The sequence below is a fragment of the Varanus komodoensis genome, unplaced genomic scaffold (genome assembly GCF_004798865.1).
Source record: "Varanus komodoensis strain SLA01 unplaced genomic scaffold, ASM479886v1 scaffold32, whole genome shotgun sequence".
NCBI lineage: Eukaryota > Metazoa > Chordata > Lepidosauria > Squamata > Varanidae > Varanus > Varanus komodoensis.
In genome coordinates, this window is record NW_025335798.1 from 23700296 (window position 1) to 23723273 (window position 22978).

Below are 22978 nucleotides of genomic sequence, written 5' to 3' on the forward strand. Positions count from 1 at the left end.
GAACAAGTTCTTTTCCTGCAAAAATGGAAATTCAACTTGAAGTTGAATTTGTCAGTCAGATCACATATAGCCAGTCCCTCATATTTTGCAGGAGATAAGGGCACAGCACCCCTGTGAAAGTGGAAAACCCCCAAATATCTCTAGTCTCCCCTCCTCACACCCAAGCTCTTCAGCGCCTCCTCTTTGCAGCAAGGAAATGCCAGAGAGATTTTCCTCTCCATATGGGCAGGGCACGAACGCCTGCTTTCCCTCTCCCCGCTTTTTCCCTCTTTCTGTATGGCCATGCCTTGAAGGCCCTCCCTCTCTCCCCTTTTGCTTCACCTCATTCTGTGCTGATGACGATTTCCTGCAGTAGGCCTTTAACCCGAATTTTAAAATTAATAGGCTTTACTGCAATTCATTCATCAGTATGGCTTGTTCATAACTTGGACTTCGTAACCAGGGGCTGCCTGTATTCATTTTTACTTACCTTAGGCAGAGTCTGCACGAGATATTTTACTTCCTGAGAAGGATGAGATGTGCTCCTTCCCATTCCATGTACCAAAGATGGCTGAACTGGCCATACAATCTTTCCTCAGCGCTGGCCAAAGGGGCAGCATCCAAGAGCACCCCAGAAACCTGCAGGCTGGCTGAGGGGACATGGGGAGGCCTTGTAGACCACAGCTCCCTCTGCAGCTTTTTGCTGCCACTCCCAGTGGTGACTACTTTGCTCCTCCCAGTAGCTATTTTAGTTTTGCCTCATGGTAGCGGGACACTATGCTTGACAGTATTTTGACAAAGACAAAGGAAAACCACTGGGCTGAAGGGAATTCTATGCCTCCTCATGAATGAAACTCCTGTATGATTTGGTTGACCCAAAGCTTTTTGTGGGGTTTATTTTTATACATGATTTGAATGGATCATTCCTGCCTGGGAAAAGCATGGCCCATACCCTTCTTAGAAGCTGGGAAGAGGCTTCAGCAACCACACAACAGCTTTGAGGAGCCTAGAAAAGTGTAGCCCTGAGTCATCATGTCTGTCCATCCTGTCAAGTCTACTGTGTCAAATGGGAATGGAAAAGAGTCAGTCTTGGTTGAGCTAGACACTGAAATGCTCAGTATGTGTCTTGTCATCATTGGTTGCCTTGAAAAATCATTTCTTTTGCAATCATGCTTTCACTATCTTTAAAGTATTACATCCCATGTTGTTCAACTCTGGGCGACTGCAAGATGTAGTACCCTAGTAACATGAGCCTCCTTTTTCCTTTTCTTTTTTGTTGCTTTCTTCTGAAACCTCAGTTGCTCATATTTGGAAATTAGGTTTTAATGCACCCAAAGTGCTTCCAGACTGCTGGTTTTAATGCTACCCAGTCCTTCTTCTACTGTAAGCTACATATAGAATTGCTCGTGATTTTCTACACTTGTGGAAGGATTCTATGAATGTCATGCTGCAGCACCTTTCATAACTATCCACCATGATTTGACTTTTCCACATTTGTTCTGTTACAGCCTGGAATGGAAATGGATTTAATTGGCATTGTTACCACTTGATGGACACAAGATACGAAGGTATGAGGTTTTTGTTTTTGGTAGCACAGAATTTAAGCAACCATATTGGCACTTCTTGGTTGCATTATTTACTCTGCTGAGGCAATACTTAGTAGAAACACCTTTGGCAATAGTTAAAGTTGTGAGTCTTCCTGGGTCAGTCTCTAAAAGTTTTCTGCACCTAGATCCTACAACGTTTGCCCATTTTTCCTGGCCAAAAGTGCTCTATAGGGAAAGAGAGTAAACAGCCACCTTTAAAGTCTTGCAACAAATTCTCAGTCTTGGCTTTGAGGCTCCTTGCTCTTATACTACTCCAGTGTATTTTGGCTGCAAGTTTAGAGTCGTCATCCAACTGAAAGGGGAACCTCTGCTCCACTCCCAGGTTCCTTACAAGTGGAAAGGGGTTTTCCTCTAGAATTGCCCTCCATCTATCTTGCCCTCGTTCTTGCCCAGTTTCCCAGTCCCTGCCAAGGAAAAGCACCCCCACAACATGGTGCCACTGCCGCCACCATGCTTCATCATGGGGCTCGTGTTCTCGGGGCAATGAGCACTGTTGACTTTATGCCACAGACAGCATGTTGCAGCAAAGCCGGAAGGTTGAATTTTAGTCTCATGAGACAAGAGAACCTTTTTCCATGAGTTTGCTTTGTCTTACATATTCCTTCTTGCAAACTCCAAGCAGGCTTTGATATGGGTTAATTGCAGGCCATCATCTCACCTGTCTTTTATAACTCCTAGCTTTGAAGGGCATCTGAGTGATTATTGTTGTCCCAAGACTAGTTTCTCCCACCTCAGCTGCAGATCACACCAATTCTGACAGAGGTTCATAGTTTGGGATATTTTTTAATAACCCAACCATGATTGCACAACTTCTGCACAACTTTATCCTCGCAATGTTTTGATAGCCCCTTGGTCTTTATGATGCTGCCTGTTTACAGTAGATATACTCCCCAGAAAAGTCTGGGGCTTTCTAGAACCTATGGTATTTAATCTAAAGGCATGTTGCCAACAGGTGGACTCTGTTCAACTACTTGTAGCATTTTATTTATTTATTTATTTGTTTGGGTATTTTTATTCCATCCAATTATGTTGCATGTCTCTGGATGGCTTACAAATCAACATTCAATAAATACATATAAACAAGTGAGTTGCAATGGAGCTTATTTAGGCATATCTCAGCAGAAGGAGTGAATATTTATGCCAGTTTGGTTTTGTTTATTTAACTCTTGTGCCCCAGTACAAAAATGTTGCAACTTCATAGTGCCAAGTATCTTGTGTACATTAAGTGGCAACTATACTAATTAAATCCATTTCCAGGTTGAGACACAACAAAATGTAGAAAAGTCCAAGGAGAGTTGAATACTTTTGCAAGGCATGGGTTGTTCCAATCCACACTAGGGGGAGTATGATTTATAGCATATTCAGGCACGTGAGTAAAGCATGCTCTTTTAGTAGCATGGTTATTTATTTTCATCCATTTTGATATTGGCACTAAATGTTTTCTGTCATGTTGTGCAAGTATAATATTTAATTAAAAATACAAACCTATGCTGCTCAAATGCTGCCATGTAGAAAGTGATGAGTGATGGGTGTGTACAGTCTTTGCTGCACCAAACACCACCATATCCACAAAAAACGCACACTTCTTTTAAAAGTCAGAAATGCTAAGGCAAAGTGAACCTGTGGGAATGCTTTGCAAACAAAGCTGCATTTGCTTAGCTCCTAAAAGGGGTGTAAAGTGCTGTTTCAGGACATGAAAACTCTTGAGTACAAGGGAGTATCCAGAAGACAGGCCAGATACCAGCTGGAGAAGTCAAGAAACAGGAAGCACCACAAAGCCCTCGAAGTAAGACTTGGGTGGGATGCCAGGCAAGCGCCTCCATAGCCTACACAAGGCCTTCCCCTCAGGTAGGGCCCTGCTTGTTTGTTCAGCCTTTGCTCCTGATGCCATGGAGGCTGCTGGGTACACGGGTGCAATCTGGATCAATGGAATCTAAGGAATCCAGCCTCCTCTAGAGCAGTGTCTGGCGTCCTGAGGTGAGAGGGGGTGTCTGTTGGGGATTCCACTGCCACATCCCCTTTGGGCTCAAGCTTTCTACATCAAAAGTTTCTCCTCCTGTGGAAGGGGAACTGATATCCTGGCCCATCAGGTTTACCACAGAGGGAAACAGGTTGCTGCACCAAGAGCCAGCAAAGCCCTTGCCCCATGCTTCATTTCCCATTTTATATACTGAGAGGAACATCTGCTTTCCTTGTCTGAAGGTTTCTCATTCCCCAGAAGCCTCTGCTCTTTCACCTTGCTTCTCCGTATGCTTGGAACTACCTCCCAGAACATTTGTGTGATGCCTCTTTTCTCATGGCCACCTCAAAATGGTCTTCATTGCAAAGGCTTCAGCTTTCCATTCCTGTAATCAAGACTAAGCACAGGTAACAGAAACAATGGTATAGTCTTTCCTTCTTTGCCCATGCCTCCTTTTCCTCCCTCTGATTTTAAATTGTAAGCTCTTTGGGGACAGAGACCTGTCCTCTGGGACTCTGTAAAAAGCCACACACATAACTGGTGCTTTAAATGTCATGAACATCTCTAGGCTGCTCTCTCTAGATTTGCTAGGTTAGTAGGATAAGATCCCTAGAAAACCCACAGGCTTCAATTATCTCTGCAGACTGTATTTAATACATTTATTGATGTATTTGTCTAGCTGTAGCATATCTAGTTCCCCTTTTGTTTGCATTTTATATGTTACACTACTTCTCTCTCACCGTGTGCCTTTATCAATAAGCTTCTAGACAACACACAAATCTTTATTTGATGCTTAAATTTGTACCTGTGTAATCAGAACAAAGTGGCTTCAAATTTATTCATATTTTGCTGTAGGTTCCTCCCTCTTTCTTATTCAGCAAATCTACAGTAGACATATCGTCCTGCCCCCTGGTTGTTTTGTGAGAAGATGTGTTGAATCATGGCAGATTTGTGCCTTTACATGACTGATGGCTGCATAAGGGATCAAAACCTCAGCCCTGTGCACCATTATGGGTCAAATGTGCCAGTTGTTTGCAATGTCATTTTTTTCCTAGGGCAATAGGGCACATTTTGCTGACAAAGCAAGAGACACAACGTGTTTGGGCAGCAGCTGCAGAGATTACTGGAATGTATTTTAATAAATAGCAAGGCTAGCTGTGTGGCAAGTGCTGAAGTTTCTCAAAGTTTGGGAAATAGCTGAGATTTTTGATTAATTCAGAAGGAAAATGACGATGAGACTGTCATGATCGATTTGCTACCTTTCCCTCTGTTTTTAATAACTTTGCAAATACAGCCTTTTTTCTGGGATCAGTCACGTACAGATGCCATCCTGATTTCTGTTTCCAAGGCAGATATTGCAATATAATATATCTTGCATTTTCCTTCTCCCACTTTTGAAATCAGGTGGGTATTTATTTATTTATTTATTTTCTATATCATCCAATAGCTGAAGCTCTCTGAGCAGTTTACAACAGCAGATTAAAAATACAATATAAACTATACCCCAGTTTAACTTTGGATAGGAGGCAGTTTGAGGTTATATTTAAAACTGGAATGTAGCATCATCCCTTGAACATGTGTACCAAATGTTATTCTGATTTTTCAGTGTTGAGCCTGGAGGCATTACACCAATGGCTACCTTTTTCTAGGCCAAAGACAGGTGCCAGCATGGACAAAATGTTTGAGGGCCATTTTGAACTCACTAAGGCTGCTCTTCATCTGAGCAGGAAGGGGATATGAGACAATTACAGGGGATTAAGATTCTGATTCTGGCTCTGCCTCCAGACGTCTTATAGCTAGATGCTCAAGTGCTAACAGAAGAAACAGTTGATGTACAGGATAAATTTGTTTCTCTTTGCACATACAGGGGCAAGCAATCCAAATATGTGTTATTTGCCTCTCATATGATCCAACTACAGGTTTGGGAGAAGGCCAACAAACTGCAAATGTTTACCAAAGATGGGAGATGGGTCCTCGATCTTAGCAGTTCTCATTTTTGAATGTCCAATTGGCTTCAAAATGCTTCAAAAGAGCAGCAAGGTAACTTCTTCCTGACTACCATTGTCCATGGAGTTAGAATCAAAAGGCTGAAGGCTGTTGCTTTCATTGTGCCACAGTCATTCTAGTCGTGCCATCACAGCAAAGAGAGTTTGTGTGATAACTTTGTATTTGCAGAAGCTGCAGGGGTTTCTTGCCTTTTTTAACACACCCAATAACAGTAGAAGCAACTTCTTGGGAGGTGAGGCATTGTTCTTGTTGCTTTTTAAAGCAGTTCCATGAATGCCTTTTTGTTCACTACCCCTGAACAGTGCTGTATAATCCCATATTTTCCCACCAGAACGTTACGGGATTGGCTTTTACTTGATTGAATTGTATATTTAAATATTACATTTTAAATGTTGGGACATGAGAGTTCATCATTTAGATTGTTCTAACCTAGTAGTTTTCTGGCATCTTAAAGATCATTTTAAACAATGAGGTCTTTAAAGGGAGAGGTGGGGGTTGGGTGAGTGAGAGCACCATTTAGATGGCTAGCCCTCTAAACTCTTCTAGGAACTTCAAATCCAAATAGTTTGGAACAGCTGAGATGTTTCACTCTCCAACCAGGAGCCACTCAGCATGCTTAGTAGCTACTTTGATTAAGCTTTTCATAAATGACAAAACCCCATTGACATTGATAGGACAGAGGATCCTTTCATTTCCCCTGGAAGTTTTCAGCAAAAGGGAGAAAGGAGGACTTTATAGCCGTCAGCAGGACTCTTAATCCATTCATCTGTCTATCTATCAGAATGCTCAGCCCTTTCCCTTGTGCACCCCACTCCCTTGTGCTGCCTTCCATCAGAGACTTCACTTCTTCACCTTCAATAGTATATTAGAAAGTGCTATACGTGTTTCCTGAAAATACCAAAAATTAACGGCAAAATCCTATGCATGCTTAAGCAGGGAAAAAAGCCCTACAGCTCCCACTGTGGGACTTGTAGATCACCCCCCCCTTTTTTTTTTGTTTAAACTTGCACTGGATTGTCCCTTAAATGTGTTTCAAACTGGGAAGCTTCTGTTTGACAGTGATGTATTGCCTAACATGTTGAGTGCTTCACTGGTGTGGGAGTTACCACCCGTTCAGGTCTGCTTGATGAAGAACCTGTTTGGGTTCAAAAGATTTTTAAAATAGCAAAGCTAATGCCCTCTGTGTGCATCAGCTGAACATAGTGTGTAAACATCCAAGTTGCCATTTTCATGAGATATTTCGGAGGGAATAGTGACGTGAGATTTTGTCATCAGCTTTCCTATGCTGTACTAGGGTCTGTAACAAACCAACCCCCATTCCTCAAAAGGTCTTTTAGGGTGCAATCCTATGCATAATTAGACAAAAGAAAAAGTCCTACAGTTTCCAGCATGTCATGGCCAGCTACAATGTTCTAGGATTTGTTTTTGCCTAAACATGTACAAGAGTGCGCCTTATGGGAGCAGACTGTCCTTTAGGTAGCCAGGTCCTAAGCCAGTTAGGGCTTTATATGTCAAAATAAGCACTTTAACTTGGGCCCAGGCCACAGCTGGCAACCAATACAACTTATACAAAACTGGTGTTATATGGGCCCATGTGTTAACACCTGTCACCAACCATGCAGCCCAATTTTGGACCAGTTGAATTGGCCAGACCTTCTTCAAAGGCTGCCCCACATAAAGAGTGTTACTATAAAATGTGACAAGATATGATCTCTTACTTTTTACTTGCTCTTTTTATGGTTTTCATATGCTCTTTATATGCTCTAATGTTATGGACTAGAAACCTCCTACAACTGTGTGTGTGTGAATTCAACATTTCCTGCCACCCTGTTTTTTTGAACTCCTTGCCAGGCTTTACCATGCTGCTGTGACAGTAGGCCTGGGCAAACAGCCCTTCCTTCCATGCTGCACAAGAGGGCTGCAGTCCTCTGGTTGTACAATCCTCATCCGAAGTAAGTCCCACTGAGTTCAGTGCATTAGCACTGCAGCCTTATCAAAATGTATGGCTACCTTATCAAAGGCTAGACCACTAGCAAATTGCAGCCAGTGTGTTCTAATGGCTGAACTGGAACCTGGGAAATCGGGCTTCTAGTCCCCATTCTGCTGTGAATCTCACTGGGTGACTTTGGGTCACCATGGATGCTCAACCTAATCTACCTCACAGGGTTATTGTGAGGATAAAACAGAAACGAGGCAGAGTCTGTATGCCACCTTGGGCTCTGTAGAAGGAAGACAGGGTGCACATGTAACCAATAAATAAAATTGACCCATCATTCCAATTATCTCCCTTGTCTGTAGCCTTCAGTTCACTTAAACCTCTCCCATGTCTTCCCACTCACCAGTCAGTGCAGTTCTTCCTGTCACTAAGTTGTATGTGAAGAGATTCAGCAGCAGTTCACAAATATGTGTGGTCATCTTTTATCACGTAGTCCATGCATCTTTACTCCACTCAGTGAGACTGAGAAAAGCTGGCTTGGATTAGAGCAAGGGCTCACCTGGTTCAACATTCTCTTCCCACAGTGGTCAGCTAAATGCCTTTGAGAAGCCCACGAATAAAAGGCAACCATGAAGCACCCACCTGGCATCCTGCCTCATATCATGAAGAATGTAGAGTCCTTGGGACTAATGGCTATCAAGAGCCTGATGTGTTGAGTCCACCCTCACAGATGTCAAAGTTGGCTGCTGTCAGGTCAACACAAGAATTCCACACTTAAACTATCTCTGTGTGAAGAAGTACTGCCTTTTATCTGTCCTGAATCTCCCATCATTCAGCTATGTTGGATAAGCCCAGGTTCTAGAATTATCAGAGAAGAAGAAAAACTATCCATTTTCTCCACTTGCATAATTTTATACACCTCTGTCATGCTTCCCTTACTTTTGTTTTTCCCTAAGTTAGAAAGCCCCACTATTGCAGTCTTTTCTCATAAGGGGATTTTTCTAGCCTATTGTTTTGGCTGCCCTTTTCTGCACCTTCACCAGCAGTGCAATATCCTTTCTGGAAGTTCAATGACCAAAATGCTACAGTATTTCAAGGGTGGTCACACCAACACTTTCTACCTTTTTCTAATAATGCCCAACATAGAATCTGCCTTTTTTTCTTTTTTCTTTTCTTTTTTTTTGAGGGCTGCTGCATACCAGAGACTGTCATTTTAATTGAGCTATCAACTCAGCTTGGTCAGTCACCACCAGATAAGACCTATCTAGTGTGCATTACTTCACACTAGCTTACATTAAAATGCAATCCTAAAATTAATTTTAATGCCCAATCTCCCAGTTCAGCAAGATCCTTCTGGAGCTCTTTGCAATCCATTTTTGTTTTAGCCAAATAAAATACGTATAAATAATTATAGTAATTTGTAGCTTCAGTAAATTTGGTCACCTCACTGGTTACCCCTAGCTCTAGATCATTTATGAAGACATTATAAAGCACCAATCCCAATACAAAACCTTCACATCCTTCCTTTACCAGAACTGACCATTAATTCTGACTCTCTGCTTTCTGTCCTTTAAGCAGTTACTTGACCCATTTAATCTACAAACATCCATCAGATCCATAAGTGTGCTATTCAAATGGGACATCACCAACTATTAGATGATTTTTTTCAAACAAAGATGTCCACAATATGCATGCAACTTTGAAAAATTACAGCATTTAAGGTAAAAAATTAACATTCTTCAGAAGCACCGTTACAAAATAAAACTTATACTTTTGTTTAACTGTGAGAAAAGATCAGGGAATATATTAGTAATCAGAGGATAGCCTGGGAAATGTCCATGCCCTAAATCTGCTGCAATGCACTAAACAAGGCTGTCTTTGAGACATATCCAAAGGTTTCAGATGCCCTGCAGAATACAGCTGTCCTTGATCCTTCCACACTTCTGAAGGCAATTGGAGACACTGCTGCTTTCTCCCAGAGCATTCTCCTTGGTGTATTGTTGTTTTAATTTTATTTTGTTGTAAGCATTACTTCAGGGTAGATTTGTTCCTGCTGCTTTCAGTTACTAATTTGGTTTATTTTCCACAGTGTTGCTTGTGGCACTTTTCATTCTTAGCGACAAAGGGCTGTGTGGTGTTATGTTGTTTAACAGCTAGGAATGCTTTGACATCAAGTGGATCGTCTTGACTTTTTTGGGACTAGTTTAGTTTTAGGAACCATTGGGACTTCAGGTCTGGAAAGCATAGACAATAGCACTAAGAAAGTCACTTGGAAATGTCCCTTGTTTGAATACAGAAGAGTCTTGTGGCACTTAAAGCCAAATAGATATACAATGGCAGAAACTTTTTTTAAACCTAAGGTCCATTTCATTAAATGTGTGACTGTGAAATACAATGCTAGAGAGAACAAGTTTTAAATTGGTAACATTTCATTTTATATGAATTATTTTCTTTGAATGACAGAGACAGCCCCAAATTAAAGCTTTGAGTGCATGATTTGAGAGGGCTGGATGGGTGGGGGACTTCTTTAATTTCCATTTAAATAGATATATATAAAATGACATAAATAACATGTTGAAGTAAGAGATTATTTTTGTAGTTGAGACTGTAGTGAACAATTGGCACATTCTTTGCAACTTTCCAGCTTATGCCCACTTTAAGATAAATCCAACTAAAGCAGAGTTTGGAGTCTTTCTCCAAATCCCTTTTCTTGTTTCCCATGGGCAGTGATATAGATTCACTTGCTCAGCAGTGGAGACCTCAGTTCTACCTCTATTGATGGGGCAGTGCTATGCACACTAGACAGAAAAGATCCCTACAACTCCTAGCATTCCTCAACCAGCCTGGCTTCTTTTCTGTCTAAGTGTATGTGGGATTAGCCCTTTAAACAACGCCAATAATTATCCCATCTCGATGGTTGTAATGCACTCTATATGGGGGTTAGACACTAGTTTAAACTGCTGTGCTGCTGGGCTAGTTAATCAAAAGGTTGCTGGTTCCAATCTGCACAACGGGGTGAGTTCCCGTTGCTCCGTCCCAGCTCCTGCCAACCTTGCAGTTCGAAAGCCTGCAATTGCAAGTAGATAAAAAGGTACCACTTCGGTGGGCAGGTAACAGCGTTCTGTGCACTTCGGTGTTTAGTCATGCGGCCACATGACCACAGAGACTGTCTGCGTACAAATGCTGGCTCCCTTGGCTAGGAAACGGAGATGAGCACCACCCCCTAGAGTCAGGCATGACTGGACTTTAATGTCATGGGGAAACCTTTACCTTTACCTAGAAACTACTACTGGTGCAAAATACAGTGCCCACATTACACTAGGCTTTATTGACTACACTAACTACCAGTCTATTTCCAGGAACAATTCAAGGGATTATTTATAAAGCCCTAACTGGTTGGGAGCCATAATACCTGAAGGACCACTTCCTTCCATATGAACCAGCCCATAGTTTAATATCTTTTCTGTGTGGCCTCCTGCTTGTAACAGCATCAGGAAAAGTTAGGTTGGGAGGAACATGGACAAGATCTTTTCTCTAGCAATGGAACTCTCTCCCAAAGGTTTTAGGTTAGTCCCTTCTTTATCTTAGTGTTCAGACTGGGACAGCTTAAACACTTTCCTTCTCACCTCCCTTGTAGCCAGCATAGAAAGAACAGTGTCAGCTACTGCTAAGCGTGGAAATGCACTTTGGGGAGAGGCAAAAGGACCATTTCAAGGGAGAGGAATAAGAGGAATCTGGGGACATTGACCTATGCCACTTGCTATCATTGTCCCATCCCTAACCCTTCCCAGTGCTTTATCTAGATGATCCCTAGTCATTGGGTACACCTACACCTCTGAGGTTTAAGCACATCTAGAATAGGGCTCATTGGATTGCATCCTAATCTATTTTAGATTTCATTGGTAAGTTGCCTTGGGAGCCCTATTTAGCTCAAAAGACTTTTAACTATATACATAGAGAGTAATTAGTTTTCCCGTACCTTCTCTGCAATTCACTCATCTCCCTCATTTAGCACATCAACCACTCCTATTCACCTCACCTTATTTCATAACCACCTTCCACCCTGGACCTTAGCAGAGCCCATTTTTGAGGTTCATGTAAGAAATATTGCTTGGGAACTCATCTTTGCCTTATTTCTCATTCTGCATCATCACTCCTTCTCCATGCCTGCTTTTCGTCTATGATCGCTGTGAACGTCAGTGCCATTTCCTCTTTGAATGTTCAAGTTTACGTTTTTTAAAACCATTTTTCCTGCATTGTATGTTACAAAGCAGTACAAAAATGAAATATATTTTGATTTCTGCTTCAAAAGGCAAGTGTAAAATATCGTAGTCTCCAACACAGAAAGAGAATATGATTTTCACAGCAACGTACTGGCATTTCCTGTGGTGCATGTTAAATGACTTTTTTGGTAGATGTTTTGTTGAAAACTTGAATCAAAGGTACTCGAATTCTCCTTTTAAAGCAGTTCCAGATGAAACCAGTGAACGTGGTATATAATCTTGCCTGGTTCATTCTCACAATCTGCCTTTATATGTGTGTATGTGGTGGTGGTGGGGTTCATTATTATTCCCACTAGCAGATGGGGAGATTGAGTGGAGAGAGTAACTTGCAGAATTGCTGATTGGACAGACATTAGTCGACTCTGCATTCCCCATTGTATCTGCTGAATTATACCGGCTTTTGAGGACCGTGGCCTCCTCAATTTGCCCAACATAAAAGTTAATCATGTGTTTTACATTCTAGATCAGTACTTTGCCATTGGTTAGTTGTGCTTCCACAAACATCCTCCCTCACAAAAATTAGGAAAGTAGTATGCAAGGACTATTGGTTTGGATGCTAAACATTCTTCATGGATTGTGCACGTGTATGTGTGATTGCACACATGCGTGTATGCTGCACAATCGTGGAGAATAAGCTTTTTTTGCGCCTGTGATGCATTTTCGCAATGCTTAACAGAAGGCAAATAATGCTGCTGCTGCCGCTGCTCAAGTAATAAAATGATAATGTTTGCATAGGGCTAGTGTGTGAATATTTAATATCTTGACTCTCATGTGTGCATATAAATGTAAATAAGCAGTAAGCAGAGTAAGTATTATTTAGGGGACTATGTGAAAGAGACATGATTGTGTATAACAAAAACAGATCTTTCAAATAGGCAATTGGTAGGGTAAAAATAAAGTTGCAGGCTGTAAAAGTGCATCAGTGTTTTGCAATCTGACATAGTTAGACTGCCAACTAATAGGGATGCCTGTAGCCCTCCCACTCAGAGGACTGCAGGCATCCTATGCAGGGCAGGAGGAGTGCAGGCGTGAAGGCTGCCCCTGTGTTCCTCCCATTGTGCAAAGCACCTAGACTGCTATACTTCAGAGGGTGAAGGAACTGCTACTGGGGGTGGGGGGACGAAGGAGGCTAAGGTTCCACCAGGATGTGTTGTATCCTGACACTGCCACTTCCCTCTCAGCTCCCTTACATCCCTTCTCAGAGGCTGCTTTTCCTACCTTAGAGAAACAGCTGCTGCAGTCTTTTCTGTGTTGACTGCAAGGGTGAGGAGAGGGACATGAGCCCAGAACAGCAAATCAGAGTTCATTTCCAGCCTCAGATCTGGGAATCCAAAGCATCCTATGGCATTCTAAACATTGAATAGCCAACCATTGGATTAGTCTTTCTGGGTATTTTCTTTAACATCTGCCTGCTTTAGCATTCCATTCTAGAGGGGTAGCCATATTAGTTTGTGTAGAAAATCAACCCAGTGGAAGATGTTTTATAAAGTAGACATAATATCTGACCAAGGGAGAAAAGAATGTATTAGCATAAAGAAACTAGCTGAATCTTTTTGCAACTTGATAATATTTTCAGCTACTTTTCCCAGGTGATTTTTTTGAGATGGCTTTAGGTAATCACACACTATTACTGTGCTCTGAGCATAAGAAGACAATTTGCAATGATTGCATTGCCCAATGTGATAAAACCACAGCAAACAGTCCTTCTTTCAAGTACATCATATTCTTTAGACCAGAGACTACGAACCTTAGTTCTGAGCTTCAGCTCCATTCATAGCTGTGCAAGACAACTGGAATGCCTACAGAAAAAGACTGGGTTCAGAGGATGTCTGTTGATTAAACAAAAGATATTCTGTCACCTGAAATAGAAAGTTCCATGCTAGTTCCTGTTTTAAATGGCAATAAACTGAGTTGGTCCTAATTTGGGATCCCATGTGCATAAATAAATACTGATAAAAACAGAGAAGCTATCAGTTCTGCCTATGAGCCACTAAATGGGAAAGGCTACTATTTCCATTCTCTTTTACAAAGGGAGGTACGTGGGCTGTTTGTAGGTGATGATCAGCCCCAGTTCCCCAGTTGTGCCTATGCACATCAGCACACCAGTGCAATCCTCCTGGTGGCATTTCTGTTTGAACGTTTGTCCTGGCTTAGTGTTATGCCCCAAATGTGTGTCAAAGACATCCCTGCTGTGCATATTACACATATGCACAAATGCAGGAGTTGCATATACCAGTGGTTCAAAAAAGGCACCTTGAACGTGGTTCTGTGCTTGCATCTGTGATTGTACTACTTGCATGTTAATTGTGTCCAGGCAATGTCCTAGGACATTGGTTATATGTAATTCTGTTTCTCTGTGTATGAATGTACACACATACACAGATAGTAATTCCATAATAAAAGTATCGGCCTTCAAAATGGTGTGGGGATCTTTCTTCTGTTTGCATTTTACTGTTATGTGGAGTATATTACTTTTTTTTAAGGAGTTCTTGTTGGCCATTCATATGTGTTAAACTGAAATGCAAAAGTGCAGTTCAGAATATCTGAGTAATTAAGGCATATCCAATCTCTGTCAAGGGATCCTGGGTACATAGGTATTACTTAAGTTAAGAAATGCTGGATCAGATCCTATTCTGTCTAGATCAGCATTCTTTGTAAGAAGCTTTGCTATCAGCGCCTAAGGTAGCTGTTGATTTACTAGTGAATCTCAACCTACCTTTTGTCCAGTCTGGTCCTAAGTATTAATTAGAAAGGAACTGATCTATAGCATTATAGCAACCAAGAACATTTCCATACATTACTTAAATCACCCTGTGATCCTCATTTATGCTACTTGTACAAACATATAAATGGTGATACAGAACAAGCAAGCAAAATGACTATCAATAGTGTATTCAGTTGATCAATGTTACAGATTTAAAATTTTAAAACTAAAATCTAAAAAGATCTTTACAAAAACTGTTTCATACACTGAAACATTTTAAATCTATAACATTTATAAACTGGATGCATTACTGGTTATCATTATGCTTGTCTTCTTGGGGCGGATATTGTATTGTATCACCTGCATATTGGTTAACAGAACAGAAAGTTGGAGGGAGATTTGTAATGTGGATATGTGTTCTGGCCAATGTAGGCTTTATATTTGCATTACACACTGGTTTATAGCAGTTCTAGCATCAGTCTTAAGTACAGGTTATTTTCTCTAGATGCTAAAAGTGTATGCTGGAAGTGGCCAGCTCTACCGAACACAGAGGGATGTTTGTGAGACTGGCTGAGATTCTGAGGGGTGAGCTGCAAGTGCCCATTCACTTCTCACCTCAGGCATGCTAAGGGCACATTCCTCTTCATGCTTAGACAGAAAAAAGAAGGGTTTTTTCCTGTCTAAACATGCTGAGGATTGCATTCAAAGTGGCTTTAAGCAATGGATAATTTTTTCAGCCATTATCGACATGCAGTATGGAATTATTTCCCCAGCTTACCTAATATTTATAATATTCAATATAATAAAACAGTTGTAATAAAACGTATATGGTACTTGTAATGCTGAAGTGGTTTCACCTAAATTATCCAGTAATCTCTAAAGCAACTCAGTAAGGGAAGTCAGTATTATCCCCATGTTGCAGAAAGAGCAGGTTAATGCTGTCTTCCTTATGGGCTATGCTAACTTGGAATGATGGGAATTGTAGTCCAACACTTCTAGAAGGCACCATGTTGAGGAAGGCTGCTCTAGGTCTATAGCAAATTCATGACCCAGCTGAAATTTGAAAGAATGTCTGGTTCAAAGGTAGTCTATCATCCTTTGGGCTACACCTGTTCTCCATTTATTTGCTTGTTTAGAATACAGTAGTCTTCTCCAGCTTGGTCCCCTCCATTTGGGACTTTAACTCACATCTGCCCTAGCAAGCATGGCTTATGGTCACAGATGCTAAAGCTGAAGTCCAAAACATTTAGAAAGCATCAGGCTGAGAACAGCCGGGTAGGGTACCCAGAGACTTAGACTCTTGTACCTTTCTCAACTCTCCAAGTGGAGATCTGGAAAAGAGTCCTGCTGAAATTTCCTTTTCTACCCAAAAAGAATAGGCTCCCAGTCTTGGAGCCTATGTGGCTCCGAAATGACAAGCCATTGTCGGCGCAGCGCTCTGTGCATACGCGCCAACGTCCTCGGCTGGTGGAAAGTGTGAGAGGAGGGAGCCGGGACGGGGTGAAGGTAATGTGTGAACAGCGGCTTGATATTGTTCTGTTACTGTGCCTGCACTTTCATGTGTACGTGTGCAGAAGTCAGCTGGAGGAAGGAGGTCCCGACAAGGCCTCGCTGGGCGGCCGCCACCGCGCTTCACCCTCTGCAGCCACCCTCTCGTTCTCGGAGCACCGAGCGGCGGCAAAAACGCGCTCCCGGTCTCGCCTCGCGCTGCTTACCCGGCTGGGTCTGCGCGCGCACCCTCCTTCTCCTCCCTCCTCGCCGCCTTTCTTCTCTCCCCCTCCCGCTTCCCTCCCTCCCTCCCTCCGTTCTCTCTTGCTCGCTCTTCTCTCCCCCTCCCTCCCTCGTTTCCCCGCTCTCGCGTTGGCTGCCGGGATCGCTGGCCGCTTTGGTTAATGTCCGCCATGTTTGCCATGGCGCAGGGAGCGGATCGAGCGAGCCCGGCGCGGATCTAGGGCTGCGGGCGGCTCTTCGCGGGAGCTGTTCCGGGGCGGCGGGACTCTCCATGGTGTGTCGGGCCGGGTTCGGGAGCGGCTGGGAGGCGGCGGCGAGGCCGTAGTGAGGGTCCTCCTCGCCCCCCCAGCTCCCCCAGCCCGGCCCCGGGGTGTTATTGTGAGGGGGAGACAATGAGCAAACTCTCCTTCCGAGCCCGGGCGCTAGACGCCGCCAAACCGCTGCCCATCTATCGCGGCAAGGACATGCCCGACCTCAATGACTGCGTCTCCATCAACCGGGCCGTGCCGCAGATGCCCACGGGCATGGAGAAGGAGGAGGAATCGGTAAGGGAGTCGCGCAGGGGGGGCCCACCATTGTTTATCAGACAACCCCCTCCCCTCACGGGAAATAGGCCATTGGCATTCACTAAGCGCTGCTACGCACGCTTCCCGCCGCAGCGGTGCGCGCTCCCAATGGGGTCCTACGTAAATAGCGCAGCGTAAACTCTTCTCCGACGCCGTAAGCGGGGCCTTGCTCCGCCATCTTCTTTGCGTCCCTAGGACTCGCGAAGTGTTTTGATTAGCGGGGAGGGGGGAGAGGGGGAGGCCCTTACGTTGGCGTAACAGGAGGGAAGCGCAGGAGGCGTCCTTGAATGGGAGAGTGTGCGCGCCGGCCGCTCTTAGCGGAGTCTGCTTTACGCTGCTGTTGGTTTTCAGTGTGCTTCGCTGCGTGACGAGCTGTATGACAGCAGCTGCTGGAGTGCCTTGATATCTCTTGATTTGAGGGACTATCCTTATTTTAGGGCATCAGATCTTTCCATAACATACCTTGCTTGTCTTATCACTTTAAAGTTTGCAGTTTTCCTAGCAGCAATTGCGGGTTTACGCTTTCCCTGGATAAGTAGCAAAAATCCACATGGTTTGAAAATCGGCAAGGTGTTGCTTCTATTTGATTTCAATGAAGTAACGTTGTGTTCACTGGGTAGGGAGCTCAGATGCTGTCTTTTTAATATGACAGCCTTAATTTCTCGGCTTTCTGAGGAAGAGGGGCTGAAGCTGTTAATTGCTTTGGCTAATCTGTGTGCTATGCAATACAATATTGTTGGATTTCTGTGGTGTATCTTTTTTCTTGGGATTCAACAACATTCCATTATATTTTGACCTCTTTCAGTTGCTGAAACGTGAGTGATAGCATAATTCTGCATATTTGTCCTCAGAAGTATGATCCATTGAGTTTAGTGGACTTACTCCCAAGTAAGTGCATAGGATTGCAGTCCGAAGCTTACTCACTGTAAAAGACCAGTGCAGTTGGGAATAAATCATAACCTCACATAATGATATCTCATTCTGATCTGTTAGTTTATATCTCCATTAGGTTGTGACATTTCTATTTATTACACTGTAATGTTTTGAACTTAATTTCAAGACTGCACATGTAATGCATGTGTCTGAAAACAGACTGATCAGTTGTGGGAATACCTGCTGTTAGTAAATATTTGTGCTGCTTGAGTAAACTTGACTTTTCCATAAAAACTGAAGCTTGCATATTATGGAATTTAGTTTTAACTTACAGTGTGCAAAATGCCTCCCACTCTTGCTGTGTTTTTTTGTAGAATTGATAGTAAATGTTTCCTCAATATTTTTTTCAATGAAAAGATATCCCCGCCTCATTTCCAGCCCACTGTGTGTTTGATTGGATTTCCTGAGAGTGTGACTGTCAAAAGTCAGCCACACATCTTTGTGATTGGGTTGCTTGTTTTACTATTAAAAGAGAAAGGAATCTTTGTAGTCTTTTACTGGTAACTGATAACTATAATCTCACTGTGCTTTCCCTTTATAATATGAGAATTCAGTAGTGGTAATTCTCGAGCTGCCCTTTGTTTTTGTCAGAAGATGAATGTGTGGATTTTTAAGTGAAAATATAATTAAGCTGCATTTACAAATTTGGCTCTTTTTGAAGTGTGGTTTGGTTTAAATTATGAAATATTTATATAGCTTCAACCAATTTGCAAATACCAGTTTGTGGAACATGAGATGGTTTAGAATTATAAATGGATGTCTTTATCATTAAAAATAAATAGATTCTCTTAAAATTTGCATGCACCTAGGTATGAAATATTGTATACTTACATGTGTTATTTTAATAAAACCACATTAAATTTTAAAAAGGTCAGTATACTGGTTGGCATTCATTATAAGTTTTGAAATATTAACTGATAAAGCAGATCTGTAATTTACAGCCCAGTATAAAATAATGTTGCTTGAAAATAGATTAAGTAAGTTGATGTAATCCTGAACATATTTGCCAAGAAGCAGCAGATTCTCCAATGGGGCTGATTCCCTAGTAGTGTCTTTAGGATTACAGATTGAGTAAGCATATAGCCTAGCCATAGTTCTGTTAGAAGTCCTGTTGATACCAGTGGGATTTATTTTGAAATAAATATTTTTAAAAATATATCTTTTTCAGATGAACTTCACAAAGTGCTTTACATAAAATAGTTAAAATATGAGTAAATCACTTAGTTTAGGCTTTCTCATTGATGGGTCCTCCAGCCAACTACCCGTTCTCATTTATCCTACTTCACCCCCAATATTGCCATTCACTCTGGAGTAATAGCATGGAAAATCTGGCACTAGATGATAGGCACAGGGTACTGGGCTCTTCTGTTGAGTAAAAGATGTAAGTTTGGCATTGGCTGTTGCCTCTGCAGCTAGGAAGTGGCTTCAACTAGCAGAATGGGCTAAGTAGCAAATATGGCAGAAGACCTTGACCCAGGTCAGTTTTTCTAGCTTTTGTTACTGACTGTTTCTTAAAGCTGCTGCAGATCTCATATAAATAGTCCCTCACCTGAAAAAGACCGACACCAAAATGTGGTACTGGATAGTAATCACGTTAGACATGGTTTCTCTCTCACTCAGTTATAGATTATGTTTGTCCTCCCAGCTGCTGTTTGTTTCTCTCCATAATGGCTCCAGTTGAGAGCAAGGGCAGTGAGGAAGTAACATGCAACTTTAGGGAAAGAACTGTTTCACTCTAAGTTAAGAAAATTGAATTCGATGACATTCTCACAGAGGTCTGTCTGTTTTTCACACCCTGCCTTTGGACAAAGGTATACAATTGCGCCTGTTAGTTGGTGTGTCAATTTCATTAGGGTGACTGTATACTTGAAATGGGTATTAAGAGCTTCTGTGTTGTTTCTTTTATGAGGTCAAATGTAGGAAACACTATTTGCATTTTAATTCTTAGTTTTGCTCATCATTTCCATCAATGATTACATGAATGGAGCTGAGCCTTAGAATTGCTTCTTAAGTATATAAAGCAGTAGTTTGACATGATTTTTGACAGAATTGGTCATATCCTTTGCTTTTTTAAAAAGGGGAACACATTCTGCACCAAGGTAACCTGAGGATGATGTTTGAATCAGTTTTGCAATTGGCTATATTGGTAATAATCGTTAAAAATGCAGGGGGAGGGCAAATAACTGTGTGGAATAGAGTTGACCAGAGTTAATAAAAAGGTGGTATGTTTCCCCTAGAATAATTATGTAAATCAGTACATGATTTATTAATATTTCCATATGTACTTGTAGGAAATGATGGATGCCTAAAGTAGACAAATGTGCAATGAAAATTTTCATCTAACTGTAGTGACACATGCCTTAATTTTCTTTGTACTACTATAATGCACTCTGTGTGGCTTCCTTTGCAACACGGCAACATGTTCAGAAACTTGTTCTTGTCTACAGTGCAAGGAAAATCTCTTAGCCTAGGGCAGTTAGAGGGAGCATCTGGCTTCCTTGTCACAGCAGCCTAACTGAATATCTTTGTAGGCACATTTCAGAGTGGTGGTTATGACCTATAAACCATCTGAGGCATGTTTGGTGGGATTGTCCAGAAAGGCTCTGGAACTTTCTGAGGGAAGCAAAGTTAGCCTATTCTCTGTTGTACTTCAACCAACAAGCAAAAACTATTTTTGTTTAGATAGGCATTCATCCTATAAGTGGGTCTGCCATTGAAGGGCAAAGCTGTATTTTATTTATTTGTTTTTATGTTTTAACTGAGATTTTGTTTAAATCTTTATTTTTTATTATTAGGTGACTTGAGCATCAAAGCAGGATATACATTTATAGAAATGTAATAGATAGCTCTGATTTTGTAATATAACTTATGATGTAAAGTGTAAGTCTAGTGCTCCTGATATTTTCTATCAGCCCTAGCCAGTTTGACAACTGATCAGCTCATCAGATTTTGGTCATGAGTAGACATAGCTCCTTCCGAATAAAAAATGAAGTTAAGGACAGAAGGAATGCAACTCCATGCCATTCATGTTTTAACCCTTAATTACTGAAGTTGCTCAAAAGGAAACGTACTTCCTCCCCCATCATATAGAGAAAAGACTATTCTGATTGTATTTTGTGTCAGAAGAATCCATTAAGATTTTGGTGGTGTCCACAACAGTTTCTTAATTTGTCAAAGTGTCTATAACACAAAAGGTTTCCTACTCCTTCATTTAGGCACTGTACAATGTCTAGTTTTCCCTTGCTTTCATTGATGTAATACCATAGTTAGTGCAGGGTAAGCCATTGGCTTGGAACTAGAAGTCCTCCATCTCTGGAGGAGATTGTGGGTGCAGGCATGCGTGAGGCTGCAATGAGAGGTGATATTTAATCCTTCAGTGTTTCCGCTGGTTGAGAATATCATTGGATATGACTGAATGGCTACAATTCCCATCAGCCTCATGGCCAACAATTGGAATTTTGGGAGTTACAAGTCAGAATGCTTGGAGGGCATTAGATTGCTTACCCTAGTGTAGTGTTCTGATTTTACCAATGTAAAATAGGGTTTCCCTCATAACTGGAGTTGGAATTCAACTTCAAACTTTGGTTTCTAACTCTCATTATGAGGACAATCCTTGCTAGTGCAAATGCTGTTCTGTTTTTTAAAAAAATTGATTTAATAGTTCATGAGTTAAAAGGCAGATTAAAAATGTATTTCTTTTTCCTGTTTGCTTTCTTTTTAATACGTTGAAATATATATTTCTTCCCTTTACCTTTCTAAACATCTTTGCTGCTATCAGGAGGAGAAACTACTTTAAAGATGAAAAGAGGTGATACTTTGCAAACCATATAAAAATGAATTGAAAGTTTCATGCAGACTTGGATGCAGATAGTTGAAAGCATTCTAAAAATCGTGCCCTTATGAATTGAGTCAACAGGAGGAAATACTGTTTGGCTTGGTATAACAACATTCCCTTCCAGTAAAGAGTCTCAAATATGGCGACCCATTTGTTTACCTGCCACATTTAAACAGTTGTTGTGGGAAAATAGGACCTTTCAGTTTAGGTCTACTGGATCAGAGTTTCCTTCCTCTGTAAAGTTGTGTCTCACATGGAAGGTTTGGCAGTTTCTAAACTATCCTAGATAATTTTAGTCTTTGAATTTTCTGTCTTTTGGCCTAATGGGAATGTAGTGTTGGTGACTAAATTTAATGAGTTCAGTGGATTAGGTCACAGAGTTTCACTTCAGCATGAGCAGAAGAACAAGACATTTGACAGATCACATAAGGCAAAATGTTGAAATACAATACAAGGTTTAATCTGATAGTAGTTCTGGCCCAATCATATGCATGTTTTCACAGAAATAAGTCCCACTCAGTTTGATCGGCTCTACTAAGAAGGAAAATTGCAGGTGCTCACCATGAGAGAAGTGACTTTAGATATACTAACAAGGTTAAGGGTGCTTAGGATTGCAGCCTTAGCATTGACTTGGATCTCTTGCAAGATATGAATGATAAAACCATTAAATACAAGGTTGTATTTGCAACTTGAATGGAAATAGAAACATCCTCAGAGTGTCATGGTCAGTTCTTCTAATCTCAAAAATAAAAATTTCCTCAAGAGGGAAAACAAAGCAGTTTGAGCAAAACAATTGTAAGACATGGTAAAACGCACCAAGACATAATTTGAAGAGTCGATTGCTCAAAAAAAGCCTTAAATAAGGTGGAATATGTTGTGCAACTACATTTCTGTTTGCTTTTTCATATTGTGGTACTCGTTCAAGCTCTATTTAACTATTCATATGTGGGATTTATAAGAAAGGGTATACTCAGCCATAGCAATTAGTTGTTACATGTTTCTAATTGTTACGACAGCCAAACATTTAATTTTTATGGTTTATATTTTCAGTATTTAATGATGAATACAGCCTCTCTTGACCATGATATTAGTACCCATTTAATAATAACAAAAGATAAACGTTTGAATAGCTTAAAGCAGGAAACTAGACACAGGTAATGGAACTAAAAAACTAAGATGGAAAAAGTATTGAAATATGTAATGGAGGAGTGAACAGAAGCTAAATAAATTCTTTACACCTGTCTTCACTGCAGAAAAGATTGGTGACATATCTATGCCTGTGAACTATTGCTTTTGCAGAATGCTTCTGAGACTGTCAAGTTCTTGGGACTAATTGAAATAAAAAGTAATGAGCTACCAGACTGAATAGGATTCACCCCAGAGTCCTTAAAGAATTCAGTGAGATATTGCTGATCATTTTACTGGATTGTGTAACCT

The 22978-nt window shown here is 41.3% G+C and overlaps 1 protein-coding gene across 1 annotated transcript in view; it reads left to right on the plus strand.

Annotated features, from left to right (window-relative positions):
• The first annotated feature begins 16374 nt into the window (after positions 1-16374).
• Positions 16375-22978, plus strand: part of EPC2 (enhancer of polycomb homolog 2) — a 44151-nt gene continuing 37547 nt past the window's right edge. The window contains exon 1 of the mRNA XM_044438492.1: positions 16375-16752. Coding sequence (XP_044294427.1) covers positions 16600-16752 — 153 coding nt within the window. The 5' untranslated portion in view covers positions 16375-16599. The remainder of the gene's footprint in view (positions 16753-22978) is intronic.